The sequence below is a fragment of the Micropterus dolomieu genome, linkage group LG14 (assembly GCF_021292245.1).
Source record: "Micropterus dolomieu isolate WLL.071019.BEF.003 ecotype Adirondacks linkage group LG14, ASM2129224v1, whole genome shotgun sequence".
NCBI lineage: Eukaryota > Metazoa > Chordata > Actinopteri > Centrarchiformes > Centrarchidae > Micropterus > Micropterus dolomieu.
This window is the reverse complement of record NC_060163.1, coordinates 14,871,551-14,891,074: the sequence shown is the minus strand read 5'-3', so window position 1 is coordinate 14,891,074 and position 19,524 is coordinate 14,871,551. Positions and strand designations below refer to the sequence as shown.

The window sequence follows — 19,524 nt, the reverse complement described above, 5'->3', positions numbered from 1 at the left end:
TACATAAAGGGTTCTGTGACCAAAAGAATAGAGAATTGTGATGTTTTAGAGGGCTGCATTTCTTTGGACAACTTTGCTTTGTGCAAACCCAATGTAAAACGTTTTAGTACTTCATAATACAGATAAGTTGGACCTCTTAAAGCTTAAGGAAAATTGAAGGCCAAAAATGTAAAATAAAAATATACACTATAAATACTATAGAAAATGAAAATGGGTGTATATGTATTTACCTATATACACGTAAAAATTATATTTGCAAAAAGATAGATGATAGAATAATGAGAGTAATGGATGAATTAAAGGTACCTCTCTGTCGGGGTATTATGGCAGCACGCCTTTTATAGTGTGAATTAATTTTCTAGAGAAGAAGGGAAAAAGTGTTTACGAGAATACCAATGGGAACAGTTTGCACTGCGCCTTGGTCCCTCCCTGTCTCCGTACTCGCCCTGTGGCGTCCACAATGAGGAGGACGAATTAGACCCTACCGGTGCAGGTACATCAGAGGGGTGGGCATGGCGAGTAGGTGGGGTCGCTACTCTCCTTCTGTCCGTAGCAGAAAGCACCAGTAGATCACCCTCAGTGCGGAAATAAAGAGGTGTGGGGAGCCGGTGCGGACAGCTTTGAAATTCCTGAATTTGCAGCACTGAACAGCACAAGGTAAGTCAAAAGATTGTATCGCTCATAGGAGAAGCTGCAGTGGATTTATTTTACTACAGTCATGACGCAGTAGGTCATGGTTTTGGATGGAATGGGATGTTACTGTTGGGTACTGAATTATAGTTTTCCTGATGTGAGTTAAACTCTTCTAAAACCGATTAAACATTACACCACGTTTGTATATCTTTAAAGTGGCCTTGCATCGACGGCTTACTACAGTGAATACATTTGTAAGTTGAAAGAATTTGTGATAAAGTTTGTCTGTGCAATGCATTACTAGAAAACGTAACATTAAAACCATGCAAGGACGTGTACAGTAACACGAAGGCCATATGAGTGAAGTTATTACATAAGGCTGGAATACAATAGCGGGTCTAAAGCATTTGTGAAACTATTAGCCATTTAGTACTTATGTAGACTGACGAGCATCAATTTGTTTAGCTTCTTGAGTAAACCTTCTCTAGTGTTGCATGTCAAGGTCATAACCTCTAGCCCCATCGTAAACCTGCCTTGACCTTCCACACATTTAATGGCGACCAGATGGGAGATAACAGGCTAGAAGTTAAGCATCAAGCAAAACAAACATGTTTGAACTGACAGATTTTTGTGAAATTTTCATCTTTAAATGCTAGCTCATGTCTGCCTGTTGTAAGAGCATGGCTGTGTCCATGGCAAGTCTTTGGGGTAATTTATATTGCAGAGATTATTGAACTAATGAGCCAGCAACTTAAGGTTTTATTACATCAGGTTGGGGTTTTAATTAAGTTTCCTAGTAATCTGAGAAATGTAAAATGATCCAGTGGAGACTGGGGCTTTGCATTGTCTGTGAGTGGCTGCTTGTGAAACACATTCTCATGCTTAAATGCATACCAAGGCATTTTGAATTATACTTAGTTGTGGCTTTTAATCAGACAGTTCCCCACATGGTGGGTAAAAAGTTTACACATTTGCTCCTCAGTTGTTTTATTGCTGGGTATTTCAGGTGACTCACCCCAAAATAATTTAAACTGTTGTGGATGTTTCTCAAAGTGACACATCCAAGTACAGGTTAGGAGATCTCAGGGTTTTGTATGAAGTTGGTCCAAAAAACTAGCACTCCTTTGTAATTATAAACTACAGAGTGGGGCACTTTCCAGCCTGCCAACCAATTCAAAACAGACGGCACATCCATGGCTTAGGCCTTCCTTTTTTAAAGGTGGTTACATTTTCAGGAATGTCCCAGTTTGTGGATTTATTTTGAATGTTATCCCTGTAGATAAGGACTGATAGCCAAAAGGATTAGGTTAACCATCTCAAGTCAGAAATCAGAAACTGTATCCCACAAAATGACCCTGCTTTGGCTTTATTGTCATAGTGGATTTAGATTTTTAGTGACAGATTGTGAGTCCTGAGAAAAAGGAACATACAGGATTTTGTTTAGTGACTTCTTTTAGTTTAATTTAGTAGAACATCCAGCAGAAAAGTGCTCACTGACAGGCAGAAAGTGAGGAAAGATGAGGGATGAAAGGATCCAGAAGAATGCTTGTGAAGAAGGAGCCAATACTGAGACAGGTGTGTGCAGTGCACATGTGTCTGTGTGATGTGTGTTTTATAAGTAGACACGCACAACTGCTTCCTCCTTCAAGCATGTGTGGGTGTGTGTGCGCTGTGCATGCTGCGCCCTCCCTGGCAGTAATGAACTCTCTTGTCCAAGCAACGTACCAGCGAGTGCACAAATAGAGCATCAATAGCCCCCGGTGATGTTTATCAGCCCCGGGCTCCTCAGACAGCCACTGCATGTCAGCTCTGCAGATCTATATCGCAGACTTCGCCCTGCACACAGTTCTATCTCTGTCTTAGAAATACACACAGCTTCACCTGTAGGGAGGGGTTTCTCTGGCATCTCCATCCTCTTTAGCCCACCCCAACACACACACACACACACTTCAGCCACAATCAGGATATTATTAAGGCCAAGCATATCGGCAGACGGGGTTAATCAAACCTTGTCTGGATTTTTCTGTCCACCCTTATTTAGAAACAGCAGGGAAACAGCATATTTAAAACACATGTCAATATACTTGTAATACACTAATTGCCAAAGATGACAAAAAAAATTTACTCCATACCTTTCCGACAGTGTCAACAAAAATGTAACATTATAGATTTGACAGCGGGTATGGTTAGATTGTAGAGTTGTATCGAATAAACTGGTAACTCTGTGTAAATGAATGATTTACATCAGGAACTCGGATGCTTTTTGGATTTTGTTGGTAATGGTAAACAGATTTGTATTAAAATGCAAAACACCAAAGTTTTGTCTTGCATCGTGTACACTTACTGTAGACAGACCACCCCTGTGTTTCTTTTACTGAACGTATATTAATGGGAAAAAACTAATTTAATCATGTAAAAATCCACTTGTGTGATTCAGAATGAGCTCCAAAAGACTTCTGAAGTTGGCATTGATTACAGTCTCAAGCACAGTGGTTTTAAAGGCAGGAAGGTCCTGCACTCTTTTACAGCCATTGCGTACACACGGTCTGACACATTTCACCCCCCCCCCCCCCCCCCCCCCCCCCCCCCCCCCCCCCCCTCCCCCTTACCAGACTTCAGCATGTGTCACTGAAATGCAGATATAGCACAGGGTTTAGATTTATAAACACCAACATTCTGGTGTCCCTCCATGGTGGCTGTCAGTCATCAAGTATCTCTTCGTTGAGATCCCCTTCAAAGGTCAGGGCTGGACCTACACTTGGCTGTGAAAACATGGTAAGGGTAGACTCAGGTAACTACTTGACTTACGTGGTGAAGAAGGATATGTGGCCTGTGGGTAATGTCGTCTTTCATGAACGCTTTAGCTTTCCCCTTTAAACAACACTTAGAGGTAATAGTGTCATTCCTTTTAACTTCATTACAGGTCCTCCTGTAGAAGTAACACAAAAACAGTCCTTACTGGCCTCTGCACAATTGTCCATGCTCAACATTTTGTCTTTCTGGGGATCAGGACTCCCATGGGTTACCAAGATAAACCTGAAGGGTCACAAGATGATTAAAGGTATAAGAGAGAAAGAGGGGGGGAAAAAAGGTTTCTATTGCACAAAATGGACTGTTCTATAATTCCGGTGATGATTGTATGCGTTCACCTGTTTAAAGCCTGTAAAATAAATACCAAAAACCTTAAATGAACCATAAAAGAATGACTGGAACTATCAGGGTCCACACTAACCATAACCTCTGATAAGCAATATCTTGCTTCATTTTGAGGGGTCAACCCTTAACGCTCACACAGTTTCTCAACCTATCCTCTGCTCTTTGGTGTATTTTGTTCCTTATTTTTGGTTAAGTGTGTGCCTTTTGTTTATCGTTTCAGGTGTAGGCTACCGACATGCACCCTGATATCCATCTCTCCCTCCTCTTCACGCTGCTGCTTTTTCAAGGTCGGGAGATTGAGTTTAACACTGTTGCAATAATTTTTAATTGAGGCATGATCTTCTGTACCTCTCTGGTATTTAAAGCCTTTGGATCAAGGACTGTTCCCATTACTGTTTTTAATGAACCCATATTATTACTACTGTTTGGTCATTTAAAATATTTTGGCATTCAGAAAATATACACAATCTGTCAGTATAGCCTACACAACCTTTCAATATTCTATTGATACCAATGTCTGTGCGGTAAATATGACCAGCAGCCAGTTTGCTTAGCCTAGCATAAAGACTGTACACAGATGGACACAGCTTGTCTGGCTCTGTCCAAAGGAAACAAAATCCACCTACCAACACCTCTAAAACTCACTAATGAAACATTTTTAGTTAGATTAAAATTAAGATGAATGTTAATATTAGGCAAATACTGGTGGATGTAAGTGTTTTCAGAGAGAAAGAATTAAGTCTGTGTAATGTCCTCACAAACACAGTGAGGAACAAGATCAGTGTTCTGGCACTAGTGAGCATATTTGAGATGTTAGCTTGAGCACTGCATGGTAGAAAATGCGTGAGGCTTCATTGATGCTCTCCTGGTCAACCTGAGATTCTTTACAATATGTTTTACTGCATAGACCAGCACTGAAGAATTCCTATTATCTTCTCCTCAACGTGATTTCCTGCCTCCCGTACTTAAAAGGCTGCTGGTTTCCAGGCAAGTCAAATTTTGCATCGCTTTTATAGCGTATCGTCAGGACCTGAGAGTATCGGTATTTGCCCAAGGGGAGAGGCGGGTGTCATGGGGCGATATAATCTTTGAGTTGTTTTCAAAAATGACAGCTTTAGCACCATCTGAAGTATTTATTACTGGCCGTTTAAAGACTTTGAACTTGAGCAAACCAGGCTGTTTCACCTTGTCATGACGCCTCCCCTTCCTCCTGTGCTGACAACACAGATAACATGTTGCATTGCTTCACCGGCAAATATATCCATGTAATCAATGTCAAATTAAATTTCCCAGATAGGTAGACGCTAATCCGACGCTAATAAAGTTTTTAATCTCTCATTTTAAAAGAATATTCCTTATATCTCCCAGACTACAGTGGGGTTAATGCTAATTAGATATACACATTTTTATTCACAAACAGACTTTTTGTTCAGAGCAGTGAGGCCCTGCTGACCATGAGAGAGCAGCTTGCCAAGACCTGAAACTTTCACTGTCAGGAGGACTGACATTGGAATTGGGGGTAGATGAAAGGGTCAGGACTTAGAAAAGGTGGGAGCTGAGGCCTTTGTGTTGCAGGGGGTACTTCTTTTGGAATTTACACTTTAATGTTTCCTGACCTCATGCAGTTTGCTCCTTTCTTCCAATGAATTTATAATGGACGAGATTTAAAGAGGGATGTGAAGTGTGTAATTAGCAACAAACCCCAACAAAGAATGTGGTCTTCAACCTCCATGCCATAAGAGCAAGACTGTGTTTGGTTCTTCCATTCCCTTGCAAGATACATAATTGTATTATGTGTTTTAGGGCTTTTTGTCTCATTATTTTCTCATATAAATATGATAACTCTCTCAAAAAGTGTGTTGTTACTCTGGTGCAGTTTTGTAAAATGCATGTAGCACTTTGCTGCATCTCCATCGCTTTTGTTCATAGCGGTTGCCTCTATGGACCTCAAATGTGGACAAAGGTTGTCAAGAAGCAATGAAATCACAAGAGCAGGTCAGTGGTGGTCTTTGGAAAGACAGATTAAGAACCAGTATCACTATGGACACCCTGACAGCAGCCATGCTTAGCAGAGCATCTCTCTGTCCATCAACTGAAGAGGAGACTCCTGAGAGGTGACCCAAGCCTGCTGATCTCCCTCTTCTGCCTCAGGCCCCACCAGCTGAACATGATTGGATATTTGTGTCTCCTCTCCTGAACAACACTTAACCTTCTTCAACACGTGTCACATCTTCATGTTCATGGCAGGTGAAAGGAAATGTTTTTATATGCACTTATTGCTGGAAAGACTGCAGCAGATCTTGTACTATTTGTCACAGGCAGCAGTTCCTTCAGTGCCTTGCTAAAGGACATGATGACAAACAATGCTATAAACAAGATATAAAAAATATTAGGGCTGAAATGATTAGTTTATTTAATTGGTTGGTCGATTCCTTACTTAAGTCACTTATGAAAGAAAAAAGCGACACATTATTTCCTATACAAATTCTTTGTTAAACAAAACAAGCAATTTGAAGCCATGTGACAATTTCCTGACAAATTTTAGAGAAAAAAGATACAAGTAAAAATTAATGTTTTAGTTATATGTAATCCTAGCTTAAATTTTAGTAAAATGTTTTTTTTTATTTGTGTGATGACAAAACACTAGTCCTTATGACAAACAAGTCTCTGCTAAGTAGCAACTGATGTTTTTCACAATGAATCTTTTAATGTGTTCACTGTAATTTTTGTTAGTGATTTTTCTTGCTGTGCCATGTTTTTTCCCCGAACCTCATTGCAAACCTTTAGTAACAGAAAGATGTTCAGCGTTGGCACTAAATTCTCTGTTGCAGACAAGCCACTTTTCCTTTTGAACTTTTGCACACCATTCTTTGATGTGTCTGTCCCTCTTTGTTGTTTTGCTCTTTTGACACTTGAAGAAGTCAATATCACCTATTTCAACTAATTAGCAAGCAATAAATCAACATGAGGCGGACAGCCCGAAGCATTACAGCAACGCTGATGGGAACAAACGGACAATGTTCTGTGTTCTGACTGAAGAGGAGGACTTCGCTATTCAGAGAGTGGAATCTGTTCAATGTGGAGATGCGTGTTTGTAAAATCGCTCAACCGCTCTGTCCCTGTGCTGGACAAATGCCTCTGTGACCCGTCGGGGTTACCAGGGACAACAAGGCGTGTTCACATGGATTTTTCTGAACAGGAAGTCACATGTCCCTCATTCCTCTCGGATGTACGTGTGCCTGAATAGAGCATCATCCTTTCAGTGAATGGAGTGAAAGAATGGTTTTCTTCACTTGTCCACTCGCATTAGCTTTAAATACTTCATTATCACTCACACAAGTGGTCAAGTGGGAGTCAGTGAACTGTATTGGCTTGCGGCACAGCATCCTATTTTTATTTTGTTTTAGTCTTTCTGAAGGCTCTAATGATGGTTTTTGAACAACAGTAACACTAATGATGCATATGGAGAAGAGTTGAGGTTTATAGATCAGTGTGTAATCAGTGTTTTTCCTATTTTGAAAGCAAAGATGAGAGAATTTTTCAAAAAACAATTATAATTTTGTGTTGCAGAGATTCAGGTTTTTTCCTTTACTGTTAATCATCTTTAAAACCCTCATATTTACCTTGTTGGGTTCCCGAGTACAGGTAGCCTAGACCTTTACAAACAAATGTTGTGTCATAAATTATGTTTCTTTAATGTTATTCTTGAACAAACATTCCTGTATGTTGTGTATAGGGTTTTGTTGGCCTTGCTTGTGTATCTTAATGTCACATGGAGCCATGAATGTGCATAATACTCATTTGACTGACCTCTGCGTTGTTTATGATTGTAGTTCAGCAGGGCACCTCAGTGATGGAGATACAAACCAGCCATGAGAACATCATAAAGATCAACTCAGCGGGAGAAAGTGAGTAGCTTACCAAAACCACGTATTTCATGACAAAATGGTTAACAAATGATGCACCGTTCGGTGTACAGTACCACAATAAAATATATATGTAGAGCCCTTATATTAAATATTATAAATATTTATAGCAAATGGTTCTACAGTTAGATTTGGCAGCAGAGGCTTTGCTCTTTGAAGGAGTTACCACAGTATCTGAGCATTAACAAGGATTCTGTATGGAGCATAAATCCTCCCTTAATAATAAACACTTGAACAAATATTAGTTAAATCAAAAATACAGAAGACTCAAAACCTAAGAAGCGAGGTTGTGGCACACATGAGTATATCAACCGTGTACAGTTGTCAGGTTATAATGGTGGTGCTGTACACCTGCATGCATGCAATTGGATGTTAGTAGTCAGCTGATGGCCACATGGTTGGTAAATTTGCCAGTGAAACTTGAATGAAACAGCTGATGCCGATCAGCTAAAGCAAACATACTGAGGCTAAAGTGCTGGAATGTGCGGGGTCTGACGTAGACAGAGTTGCACAAACGTATCAAAGAATGAAGCAGTTAAGTTACAGTAAGAAGCTTATAATTGTTTTGTATTGTGACAAGACTTTGTGAGAATCCTTTGTGGCAGTGGGTGGTCTTATTAGCCTGGTGTCTGTGTCACAGAAGAAAGTGTTTGGAGGTGACTTTCCCACAAGCACACAGAGTGAGTGAGTGACAGACAGACGGCGCACTCTCCTTGTCTCTAATGGCTGTCTTCACGATCAGCTGCACGTTCTAACATGACAGCAACACTGCTGATTATTTATGCCACTAGCGAGTACAAACATGCCTGGGATGGAGGGAGAGAGAGAGAGAAACAGCTTTTTGCTTGGTAATGATTTTGTGAGTGTGCTTCTGGGAAAAGAAAATTGAGCGCTGGCATGCTAAGCTGTTTTCTTAATATTATTTCGAAGTATTATTTTCATCTGCAACAGCCAATTTGCCAGGATAATCCCATAGTGCCCATGTACAACAATAGAATAAGTTTGCATCCTTATAGAGATGTCCAGTATCTTTAATTGTGTGTGTGTTTCCATGGGAAGTGATGCAGTGCTCAGCAGCCATGGATGTCCTCTTTCTCATGGATGGATCTTACAGCGTGGGGAAGGGCAGCTTTGAGAGGTCCAAACACTACGCAGTCAAACTCTGTCAAGCACTAGACATTGGGCCAAACAAGGTTTGTTTTCTTTCTGTTCTTTTCTCTCTCTCTCCCTGTTCCTCTCATGCCAGTTGTTATTTATGTTATTTCACCCTTGTCCAGGTACGAGTCGGCTTGATTCAGTTTGGTTCCGCTCCCCGGCTGGAGTTCGCCCTGGACTCATACACCACCAAACAAGAGCTGAAGAAGCACATTAAGAAGATTTCTTACAGGTGTGTTCCTCCTCTCATATCACCCTCTGACAAATAACAGTTTGGGTAGCAAAAGACTTTATTAGAGTGTGATTTTTAGAGTGGGTGGTAGTTATTAGCAATCTGATTTTCATGCTGCTGCAGCAATATGATTGAGAGCCTTTTGATCATGAATGTATAAAATGATACAGAAGCACATATGTTGTTGATAAAGTGAAATTAAGCTCTGACAATTATTTAACAAATGAAACACACTGGGGTTTATAACAGGACACCTGATTCCATTTTCTCAAGTAGGCAGTGAAATATGGTTGAAAGCATAAAAAAGCTATAAAGTGAGCCTTGAGAGAATATTTTGTAAGATATGTGTTCCCAAGGTCAAGAGTGAGTGACTTTTTAATGTGGAAAAGAAGTAGAAGCAATTTTAAAAATGTATGTTCTCAGAGAGTTGTTAATTATCAGTACGCTACCAGGAACATCTGCCACAAAGATGTCTTCTAGGAAGTTTACAGGGACAAAGGCATTGGCACAAGATGATGAGAGGGAATAGGGTTCAACATGTGTATAAATCACAGCAATTACCTTTTAACGTGTATTTACACTCTGTATGTACAAACAGGTCGATTTAGTTCAAACTTATGCTGAAATACACCCATATACACGCAATCAGAGGCTAAGTAATACAAATGCTCCCTGTAAACGAAAACAAATTAATTTCAGATTAGACCACATGTGGTCACTGGATATTGGATTAGTGCATATGTCGAGACAGAGGAAGATAACATAGGCTGTGTGCGTGATGTTCACAGTGTGCTGGTAACATTTTGCCATGCTATCTGGTTTGAAATTGCTTCTCATGTTATGAAATTATTAACATCAGCTAAAATCAAGTGCCTTAGAGCTTTCAAGTGTAGCAATATACTGCAGGTGTTTGTTTATTCATGTATTATTGGTAAAGCACCTTTAATGAATTTGGTGTAGTTTTCCAGTCAAAACAATTATATATCCCTCTAGGTTTATGTCGTATGCGCCTCTTCTTCCGACCAATGATATGAGCAAGAATATGAATAAAATGAAACAGCACTGCAGAAAATGTCTCAAACAATTTAACATTAAAATGTGTGAAAGAAGGGGCACCAGTTAGCTCACCACTAGAGTGTGCGCCCCATGTGCAGAGGCTGAATCCTTGCCGCAGCAGTGGCTGGGGGTTGACCTGTCCCTTTGCTGCATGTCATTCCCCCCATCTTTCTACATTTCTTGGCTCTCTCAACTGTCCTAGGATAAATAAAGCCCCCCAAAAGTACCTTTTAAAAATGTTTGTTTGAGAGAATTTGACAAATACTCAAAAGGAAAACCACAGTAAACACACCCAGTATTGTAAGAGCAAGTCTTAAAACGGGATAAAAACTGTGAAAAACAGCTACAGAAGCTAATCAGAAAATAAGTCTTTATCCATCTTTGTTGTTTAAGTTTGCCTACTGCACTTAAAACAAGTATTCACCAGTGTCTAAGATACATGTGTTATGTAAGATGTGTTGTACAATACATTCAGTTGTTCATATAAATCTTTAAAGCTAATATCTTAAAAATAAACCTTAAGGCATTAGGTTTTTGCTGTATTGTCTTGTACTGTACTGCAGCATTCATGTCACTGATTTAGTTTCAGCAGTCCTTTCTCCTTCATCAATCATGAAGCACTGTTTATTTGCGTCTAATGGGAAGACAGAAAGCGGCGCCTGCTCTGAGTGACATTAATGTCCTTTTGACAAAATATAATAGGTTTTAAATGTTTGGGTTTTTTTGAGCCCTGGGGTGATGATCCTTAGCCAACACTCAATTCCAAGTACATCTTCAGTCCAAGAACTAAAAGATGAATCCAACCATATATGTGGTTCAGTTTGGCAGTTATATAAAGTACTTTATTGACTCTACTGGCTTCTGTAGTACTGTCCATCTTCTCTGATTATTCTGTTTCAGTATTGTTCTAACAATAATATGAAAAGTCCCCTCAACACTATTCCCAAACTCTGAACTCCCAGGGGAGGCGGCACCCAGACAGGCCTGGCTCTAAAATACGTGCTGAGGAAGGGTTTCCCAGGCGGCCGTAACTCCTCCACGGCGGCCCGGATCGCCGTCCTCTTATCAGATGGGAGGTCTCAGGGGAACGCGGTGCAGGCAGCTGCACAGCTCAAAGAGACAGGCGTGGTCTTGTTCGCCGTGGGCCTTCGCTACCCCAGGTATGTTTGATGGGTGGAAAATAATAATAATCACTGCCAATTATAATACATTACTTCTTTTTTTTTTGTGGTTAAATCTCTGTTTTCTGTTATTCCAGGTGGGAAGAGCTACATGCTTTGGCCAGTGAGCCGATGGAGAGCCACGTCTTTTTCGCCGAGCATTTCCATGATGCTGTCAATGGGCTGTACACCACACTGACCGCCTTCTCTGTCTGCAGTGCCACACCTGCAGGTGGGACTCCTCGACAACACTCTTGTATGCACTCATATGGACTTAGATTATTAGTTTGATCTCAGTGGACATAAATGATGAGACATAATTAATTGTGCACTGGAGAAACCTACATTCATTTGTGTATGAAAATGAGGAACTCTTTCCTTCATACCGATCCTCCTGTGCTGTTCCCCAGGCTGTCAGGTGGAGTTGTTTCCCTGTGAGAGGAAGACACTGGAGACAGTGAAAGAGTTGCAGGGGAATTTCATGTGTTGGAAAGGCTCCAAAGGTTATTCCCCATACACGTCTCTCTGTCCATTCTACAGGCAAGTGTACACGAATGCACGCATAATGCAAATTTTTGTCTTGTCTTCCTCACTTTGAAGTTAAAAATACATCTTTTATGAGAAGATGAATTTTGAATTTTCACACTTTTACAAGAGAAAGCTTATCCCCCTATTCTTCAAAACCAGAGTCACCATTTTAATAGCCACAACTTCGTTAACAATATGATTTACAAGCATTTCTTTAAATCAGAATGAGATTTTTGGTAACTTTGGAAACTTGTGACCAGACTTTAATAATCTAATGATGGAGCCACCGCAGTGTGTGGCAGGTACTGAAGAGGAATGATGATTAAGTGGGAGGCTGGTGTCAGTCTTGGGGGAGGGGGGAATCTATGCATTGGAAACAAATATGTAACTCTTGTCTTTGCTCAACGAACCACAAGACTGTGGTTGTTCAGCAGGGCAACTCCCATGTTTTAATGTGCTGTGTCAGTGTGAGGGGTGTTAATAAAAACAAGCAGTTTAATTGCGTTAGACCTTCCCCGGGCAAATTAAAAAGGCCTTTGACAAAACTAATTTCACAGCAAATTGCAACTTTACCACAGTGAAGTGGTCGAAGGCAAATCAAGCTCACAGATCCTATCAACAAAACCATCATAACTTTTCATTTGATCTTTCAGTGTTTTTTCACAAAAGGGGGTTGTTTTTCTTGCAAAACACACATTTCTTATCCATTTTCAAGCTACCTAAACAAGGGAACTTTGTGTGTGTTGCAGGTACAACAAAGTGTACAAGAGACACCAGACAGTCTGCCATCGGACTATCTGTCCAGGTAACAAAACTGTTCCTTCTCTTACTTTCTCTCTGTAAGATGATGCCTTTTCATATACATTTACATTTAGGGCATTTAGCAGATGATTTTTTTTGTCCAAAGTGACTTACAATAAGTACATTTGTCAGAAGAAAGTGAATAAGCAGTAGATTGCTGTCAGTTTATAGTAAGGATTTCAATACCTTCAAGCACTCATGATTGCTAGGTTAGCCATTGTTGGTAGACAGCAAAGATAGCGAGGCTAGGATGCTACACAGTGCTAAGTACTATTTTTAAGAGTCAGGATGTACAAACATACAGGTGCATACAGTAGGAGGAGGCTTTGAAGAGTCCAGGTAAACTCTGAATAAGTGAGTCTTGAGCCTCTCACAGGAAGCTAGCACAGTGATGGTGCCTACGTCCTGCTATTCTCTCTCTCTACTACTCTGTAGATCCCTGTGACTCTCAGCCCTGCCTGAATGGTGGAACATGTGTATCAGAAGGTCCAAAGGGTTACCACTGCGTATGTCCACCTGGCTATGGAGGAGACCCACACTGTGGTATCTACACTGTCTTTACTTAGATATTAGCATTGCCCCACTGGCCGAATATTATTGCTCTCTACATGCTGAGAATGAACTAACTGGACCCTCCATCCCTCCTCAGCTCCTGCATTATCACTGGACTGCTCTGTAGACTTGCTGTTCCTGGTGGAGGGCTCTGCCACGCTCACATTGGAAGGCTTCCTCCGCCTCAAGTCCTTCTTAAAGCGCTTCCTGCAGACTGTGATCGGGTCGGATAGCCCCAGTAAAGTTGGCCTGGCGGTGTTTGGCGCAGAGGCAAGAGTCGTGGCCCAGGTGGGGAAGTTCAAAAGGGACCTCAGAGGTCTGCTTAAGGCTGTGGAGGCACTTCAACCGATCGGCGGCGAGACCCAGACAGGCCAGGCACTTCGTTACGTTACACGTCACGGCTTCGTGAGCGCGCCAGTCTATGCAGACGTGTCGGACGATCTGCCCCGCGTGGTGGTACTGCTCACTGCCACTCCCGCTGTTGACGAAGTGGTAGAGCCATCTAAATATGCACGCGACAGAGAGATCTTTTTGATAGGAGTGGGACCAGACTACTTAAAGGGACAACTGAATAATATCACAGGAAATCCCCAGAGGACTATCACCTACTCATCACCTGAGTTCAGTGCCAAGATCCCTGAACTCAGGGCTAAGATTTGCAGTGTGGATACACAAGGTACTGACTGATCAACATAGTACTTATTGGGGCCCTGTAACAGGACAAAAATCATGTTTACATTCAGTCCAAATCAAACCAAATCCATTGTGTGCATCACTGAGGTCTAACAAATGTGTTAAATATATTTCCTTCCTCATAAAACATTTGCAAAGTCAAGTTTGAAACCAGAATTGTTTGCATTCATGTTCACTAACAAGCAGTCTTGTTCCTCACTGCCTTTGCATGGCACATTGCTGCGCACCTTGGCATACATGCTTTAGGTCAGTGAAATAGTGTGAAACCATTAGCCTGAAAGTGTACTGAAACACCCACTCGTAAAAAAACTAGATGTCAAAAACTGCACTGGGTACTTTTAACATTCAGTGCATATGCTAAATATTCTTCCCAGGATGTATATTTTCCTAGTTTGCAGATGACTACTTACTGTATACTTAAGGCTAGGTTAGGCAGAGAAACTAGCCAGAGACGGCTAGATTTTGAAAGTATCCAACCAAATAAATCCCAACCCCTCCCTTCAGACCTGCTTATAACAGTCCTGTGACAGTCACAGATGCAAGTTGGTTTTTTTTCAGAGCGTTTGATTTATTGACTGTTGTTGGGATATAAAGAAAATTTCAACAAAAAGTAACAAAAAATGCTTCTGAAAGGAATTGCCTACCCCAGCTTTAATACCTAATGTAATATCCAAATTGCCATTAGGATCCAGGTGTTCCAAATGTGAATAACAATGTGATGTTATGGTCTTTAATTTTGAAAGGGAGAAATGCATGCACATCTAAGAAATGCTTCACAATTCATAATCATTTATTAGCACTTATTAGAACACTTATTAAGACGCAAAAGATAACATTTAATCTTTAAAATCTCCCTTTTTCTGGCATGTAGAATAATAAACCCTCTTGAAATACAACTTCCAAATCATATTTTGTATGTTTCAGCTAATACTAAATGTATATTTTTACATCATCATTTGTTGTCTTTTTTTTTTTTCAGGTTGTCTTGGCCAAGCGGTAGACCTGGTGTTTGCCCTGGATGCCTCAGGTGGTGTCAGCCTTGATAACTTTGACACCCTGCGCGACTTTGTGCGCAGCCTCACCGTCCAGTTCGACATCAACCGTGATGTGGCTCAAGTGGCACTTGTGACCTATGGTCGGAGAGCCACCAGCGTCTTCAACCTGGACACCCATGAGACCGGCTCTGCCATCCTCAAGGCTGTAGGTGATGCCAGCTACGTAGGTGGAGTGGCTTCTACGGGCACAGCTTTACTTCATATCCACTCCAACGTCCTGACAGTGGCCAAAGGGGCACGGCCCGGAGTCAATAAGGCTGTGGTGGTGGTGACGGATGGTTCAGGCGGGGACGACGCTGGTGTCCCAGCTCGAAAGATAAGAGATAATGGAGTCTCACTGTTTGTGATCGGTATCGGGGATGTACAGAGAGAGAGGCTGCTGCAGATTGCTGGTTCAGAGGAGCACATGATCTCTGTGCCGTCTTATGAGGATCTCAAGTACTTTGAGGATGTGCTGGTGCAGATGCTGTGCTCAGGTGAGAATGCAGGGAAATACCTCCGATACCAAATCTTAACAGGACATCTTGTTCGCTCCTGTTCTGTGGATAGGAATAAGGGATTTATTAAGAAAAAAAGTGATCTGCAATGTATTGATTGTGATTTAATTGCTGTATTTCCATTTACTAAATTATTTTATGATAAATATCTTGCTGTTAGAGGCTAAAATGCCAGTAAACCTGTGCAAGCCCAACCCGTGTATGAATGATGGGATCTGCATCGTGTCCGGAGGGAGCTTCCGTTGTCGGTGCCAAGGCTATGAAGGACCACACTGTGAAACAAGTCAGTGGTATTCAATTCCTTGTTTTCTTACTTCTTGCCTTTGTATCCCTCCTCCTGCCTTCTATTTCCTTTTTTAATAATTTCACTATCCTTACTACTTCCTATATAAACCTTTCCTCTTTTCCGTTTATTAGTCAGTTTGATACTTTTTAAAATGTTCTGTCTGGCTCACCGACCACTCTTGTTACTTCTGTTGTTGTCACAGACAGTTACCAAAAGATCAGTGTAGCAACAACTGCATTATTTACATTAGCAGAGGTTGTGACTTTTTCTGTGGTTTGTCCATAGGAAGCAGCAGACCTTCATCCAGAGGAGATCTTCCGAGGCCTGGTGGTCTCAGGAAGAACAGCAGGCAGAAGAAGAGCCACCAGGAGCTCTTGCATCAGTACAAACTTCACCGCAGGAGACATGCTGCCTGATACATTAACCCCATAGAAACATGTCACTTATGGACACCAAGGGTGTTTATGGGTACACAGTGGAGTAAAAGGGAAAACTAATATTACTGTTTCAATATTTAAACTTGCACTCGAACTTCAACAAGTGCCTTCCAACTCTATATATTTCTACCGCAGTGTTTTTGTTTTTCTTGAATTTGTCAGCCATCACTGTACTCACTGTTGTGCAGCGTCAACATGGTTCCCTTGTCAATTCAAAAATGTAAACTTTTATGTTATATTATAGTGTGTATATATCAGTGTCATAATTTTATTTTATTTTTTAATGTATAATCACCACAACCTGCTTTCGTCCTTCCAACCAAGACTGAAACATGAAATTTGTGCCAAAGAACACTTTTTATACCAAGTGCCAAATATAATATTTGGACATTCTTCTTTACAAAAACTGCTTTTTTTTAGATGTTAAAACGATGTTTGTTAAACATAAACATGTGTGTATTTCCTTATATAGTTAAAACACTCAGGAAAAAACGTATAATGCAGCAAATTGCATAGTGTATGATTTATCAATTCTGCTTTAGTAAAAAGTGTCCATATTAAACAGTAGAATAATTCCACTTGTACAGCTAACACACTTTAAAATGGTAGATTTGAAGTGGCTAGTCATTTAAATTAATTTAATTTAAAACTGAAACACTTTGAACCTTTGAAACATTTTCCAGATGAACATCCAATTATCAAATGACTCCCCTTCATGAATGCTTTATTACTTCATTAGTGAGAAGTGACGGAGTTGACTGTAAAAATTACCCTGTTAAATTTTAATGTCGTAGGATTCAGTGTCCAACTTTGAGTCAATTTTCAATAGACAGGCAGGACTGGAAGATGTAACGAAGGCAAAAGGAGACATTTAAAGGAATTTCAGGCCATGATTGTTGTCAGTACATTTTTATTTGATTAAAAAGTGCATGTTTAGCTAGCAATACAAGCCAAAAGGCTGAATAATGGTGTAAATATATTTACATCTTGGCTACCAGCATATATGAACCAAGCTACAATCTAGAGTGTACAAAATGGCCAATTTTGTAGAGGGGTGTCTTGCTGTCTCAAACTTCTGTGGTTTCAAATGTTTGGCTGTTTTCCATGCTGAAACATCCCATGTGTGCATCTTTATCAGGAACAATTGGAGACTGGCCATGATGCTACTACTTTAATGTCCTCGCTTTAGCAAATGGAGAAAAAAAAAAACTTGAAAAGTCATTGCAACTAAGATTATCCAGTGGTATTTGAGAAGACGGCTTGTGCATCGCTCTGATTGGCTCTTTATAGTCGTGGCAAGGAAAGTGATGAGAATGAAGGATCCAGAGTCCTGTGGGTGCTGATTTAACCGTCTGGTCTGGTCACTCGGCAGTTCCTTGCTGAAGCAGGACAAGACCAAGAGAAATTTGTGGATTTGGGGCATTCAGGGTTTCCTTCTAGGTTGCGGATTTCTTCTCCCACTCCTGTTAATACAACAAAAATGAAATGTAGTTTTTTTTGACTGCATAAATTGTATACAATCATAATGGTATTTCCAGAAATGTACATTCAGGTGCTGTGTGGAACTTATTGATTCTTGAAATGGGACTAAATTCTCAATTTATGTTTCAAGACATTCCTTAAAGATCTAATAAGCTTGTGTGCTTTCAGTACACACACACACACACACACACACACATATCTATAGTCTCACCTTAGCTTTCTGTAGGACTTTGCCTGTGGTGGCCATGATAGAGGCAGGCCTGCTCTTTAGCGCAGAGGCAGAGTTGACTGGGGAGGCTGGGTCTGCATTGACGCTGCTGTTGGAGGGTTGGAAGGATGATGATGATGACAACGACGTCTGGGGAGCAGGCAGGGTTGCTGTTTTAGGCTGAGGGTAAAACGGTAGAGAGGTAGTTAGGGAGGGATGCTAACAGCAGCTCTGACTAGAGAGTGGAAGTTTTGGTTGTCAAGTTGTTACATATAAACTCACTTCCTGTGTTCACCCTTATGACTAAGCACTTGTACTTCAAGTGAACAGATTCTGCTGATGGGGCTCTGAAATTCCACATTTATACCAATAAAATCAGTCACAAACCGTGGGTGTGTCCTGAAGGCTGCTGTCCAGTGTGGTTCCCAGAGTGAAAGGCCCAGACTCCACCTTCTTCAGACTTTGATTCACTTCTACCAACCGTAGCTCCACTTCTACCCTGCGCTGCTCTGCCTCTCGACACGCCTCCTCTTTCTGCTTCAAACGGGCTTCTAATAAGGCCTGTTGCTTGGGATCTGAGGATAACAGACAGCTGATCACTGACACAGATCATTGCAAACCTGGTCATCGAAACAGTGACGTGCCACAACAAGTGTAGGTGTACCTTGACAGGCACTGAGCTCCTCTCTGGTATCCCTCTTCTCCTTCTTCAGGCTTGCCAGACTGCTCCTCACCTCCTCCTTCTCTTTCTCCAGGCGGTCGCGCTCGTCGATGTAGCGCCGCAAGTCTGCCTCTGTACGGTTCTTGCCCAGTTTCCCTTCAACTGCACCGGGACACCCTGGGGAATTAAAGATTGAAAGTTTGTACATTTTAGCTCATTCACGATGAGTAAAACAATATCCAACATTTTTCATGACATTTCCCCAAGAGTGCGAAGGGGAACAAAAAAAGGTGCATTCATTCTCTCACTTGAACTGTAGTGGATGCAGCTTTTCACTAGAGGGAGCCGTGGCAATGTAATGTAAGATTACAAGGGAAGGGAAGCAGTTAATCTCACTCATTTACTCACTAAAACTTAATTATTTTAAGACCATTTTCTACTTAATATTGAAAATGTACTTCTTAAGATCCTTAAAAAAGGTCTGTGGAGGCGGTGATAGTGATACCAATAGGTTTGATATGCTCGCAACAATAATTATAGTATAGAGTACTAATACATTTGTCACCTACAACATTGCCAAACACATTTCCACCATCTTAGCTCCATTGGTGGGAAACACGCCTCACCACGTCCAAAACTCTATTGACTTTGTAAACAAAGTTCGAGGACTAAAACTGGATCCAGATGAAACCATGGTATCCTATGACGTGACTTCTTTGTTCACCTGCATCCCCACCATAGAGGCAGTAGAAACCGTTAGGAAACGGCTAACACAGGACAACACCCTGGACAACAGAACTAGACTCAGCCCAGACCAAATCTGTAAATTACTCGACCTCTGTCTAAACACCACCTACTTCCAGTACAACGGTGGATTCTACAGACAGAAGCATGGCTGTGCCATGGGCTCACCGGTATCCCCGATTGTGGCAAACATCTACATGGAAGAAGTGGAGAATAAAGCCCTCAACTCCTTCAGAGGAATAGCACCGAGCCACTGGTACAG

General features: G+C 41.1%; 2 protein-coding genes across 8 annotated transcripts in view; one reads left to right on the top strand and one right to left on the bottom strand.

The window, feature by feature from the left end:
- The first annotated feature begins 177 nt into the window (after positions 1–177).
- vwa2 (von Willebrand factor A domain containing 2) lies at positions 178–17,060 on the top strand. 6 transcript variants are annotated; one of them, XM_046068955.1, is made up of 15 exons: positions 178–657; positions 4,010–4,076; positions 4,697–4,776; positions 7,623–7,697; positions 8,775–8,908; positions 8,993–9,102; positions 11,121–11,318; positions 11,417–11,550; positions 11,729–11,858; positions 12,596–12,651; positions 13,083–13,190; positions 13,297–13,875; positions 14,872–15,423; positions 15,605–15,731; positions 16,016–17,060. In XM_046068955.1, the coding sequence occupies exons 4-15, from the start codon at positions 7,643–7,645 to the stop codon at positions 16,152–16,154; spliced, it is 2,322 nt and encodes a 773-aa protein (XP_045924911.1). In that variant the 5' UTR covers positions 178–657; positions 4,010–4,076; positions 4,697–4,776; positions 7,623–7,642; the 3' UTR covers positions 16,155–17,060. The 6 variants fall into 6 exon arrangements, with proteins under 6 accessions (XP_045924911.1, XP_045924908.1, XP_045924909.1 ...); XM_046068952.1 differs by lacking the exon at positions 4,697–4,776; XM_046068953.1 differs by lacking the exon at positions 4,697–4,776 and having other exon boundaries at positions 419–657; positions 15,605–15,727.
- afap1l2 (actin filament associated protein 1-like 2) overlaps positions 17,061–19,524 on the bottom strand; it is a 59,702-nt gene continuing 57,238 nt past the window's right edge. For both annotated transcript variants that reach the window (XM_046068950.1, XM_046068951.1), the window contains 4 exons: positions 18,522–18,695; positions 18,245–18,432; positions 17,861–18,037; positions 17,061–17,630 (listed from right to left, as the gene is read on the bottom strand). In XM_046068950.1, coding sequence (XP_045924906.1) covers positions 17,604–17,630; positions 17,861–18,037; positions 18,245–18,432; positions 18,522–18,695 — 566 coding nt within the window. In that variant the 3' untranslated portion in view covers positions 17,061–17,603. The remainder of the gene's footprint in view (positions 17,631–17,860; positions 18,038–18,244; positions 18,433–18,521; positions 18,696–19,524) is intronic.

Excerpts from the sequence above, each read along its gene's own strand:
- vwa2 (XM_046068952.1), top strand. The coding sequence starts at position 4,025 with ATGCACCCTGATATCCATCTCTCCCTCCTCTTCACGCTGCTGCTTTTT. Across the intron at positions 9,103-11,120 it reads ATTAAGAAGATTTCTTACAG|GGGAGGCGGCACCCAGACAG; the intron begins GTGTGTTCCTCC and ends CTGAACTCCCAG. Across the intron at positions 11,319-11,416 it reads GTGGGCCTTCGCTACCCCAG|GTGGGAAGAGCTACATGCTT; the intron begins GTATGTTTGATG and ends CTGTTATTCCAG.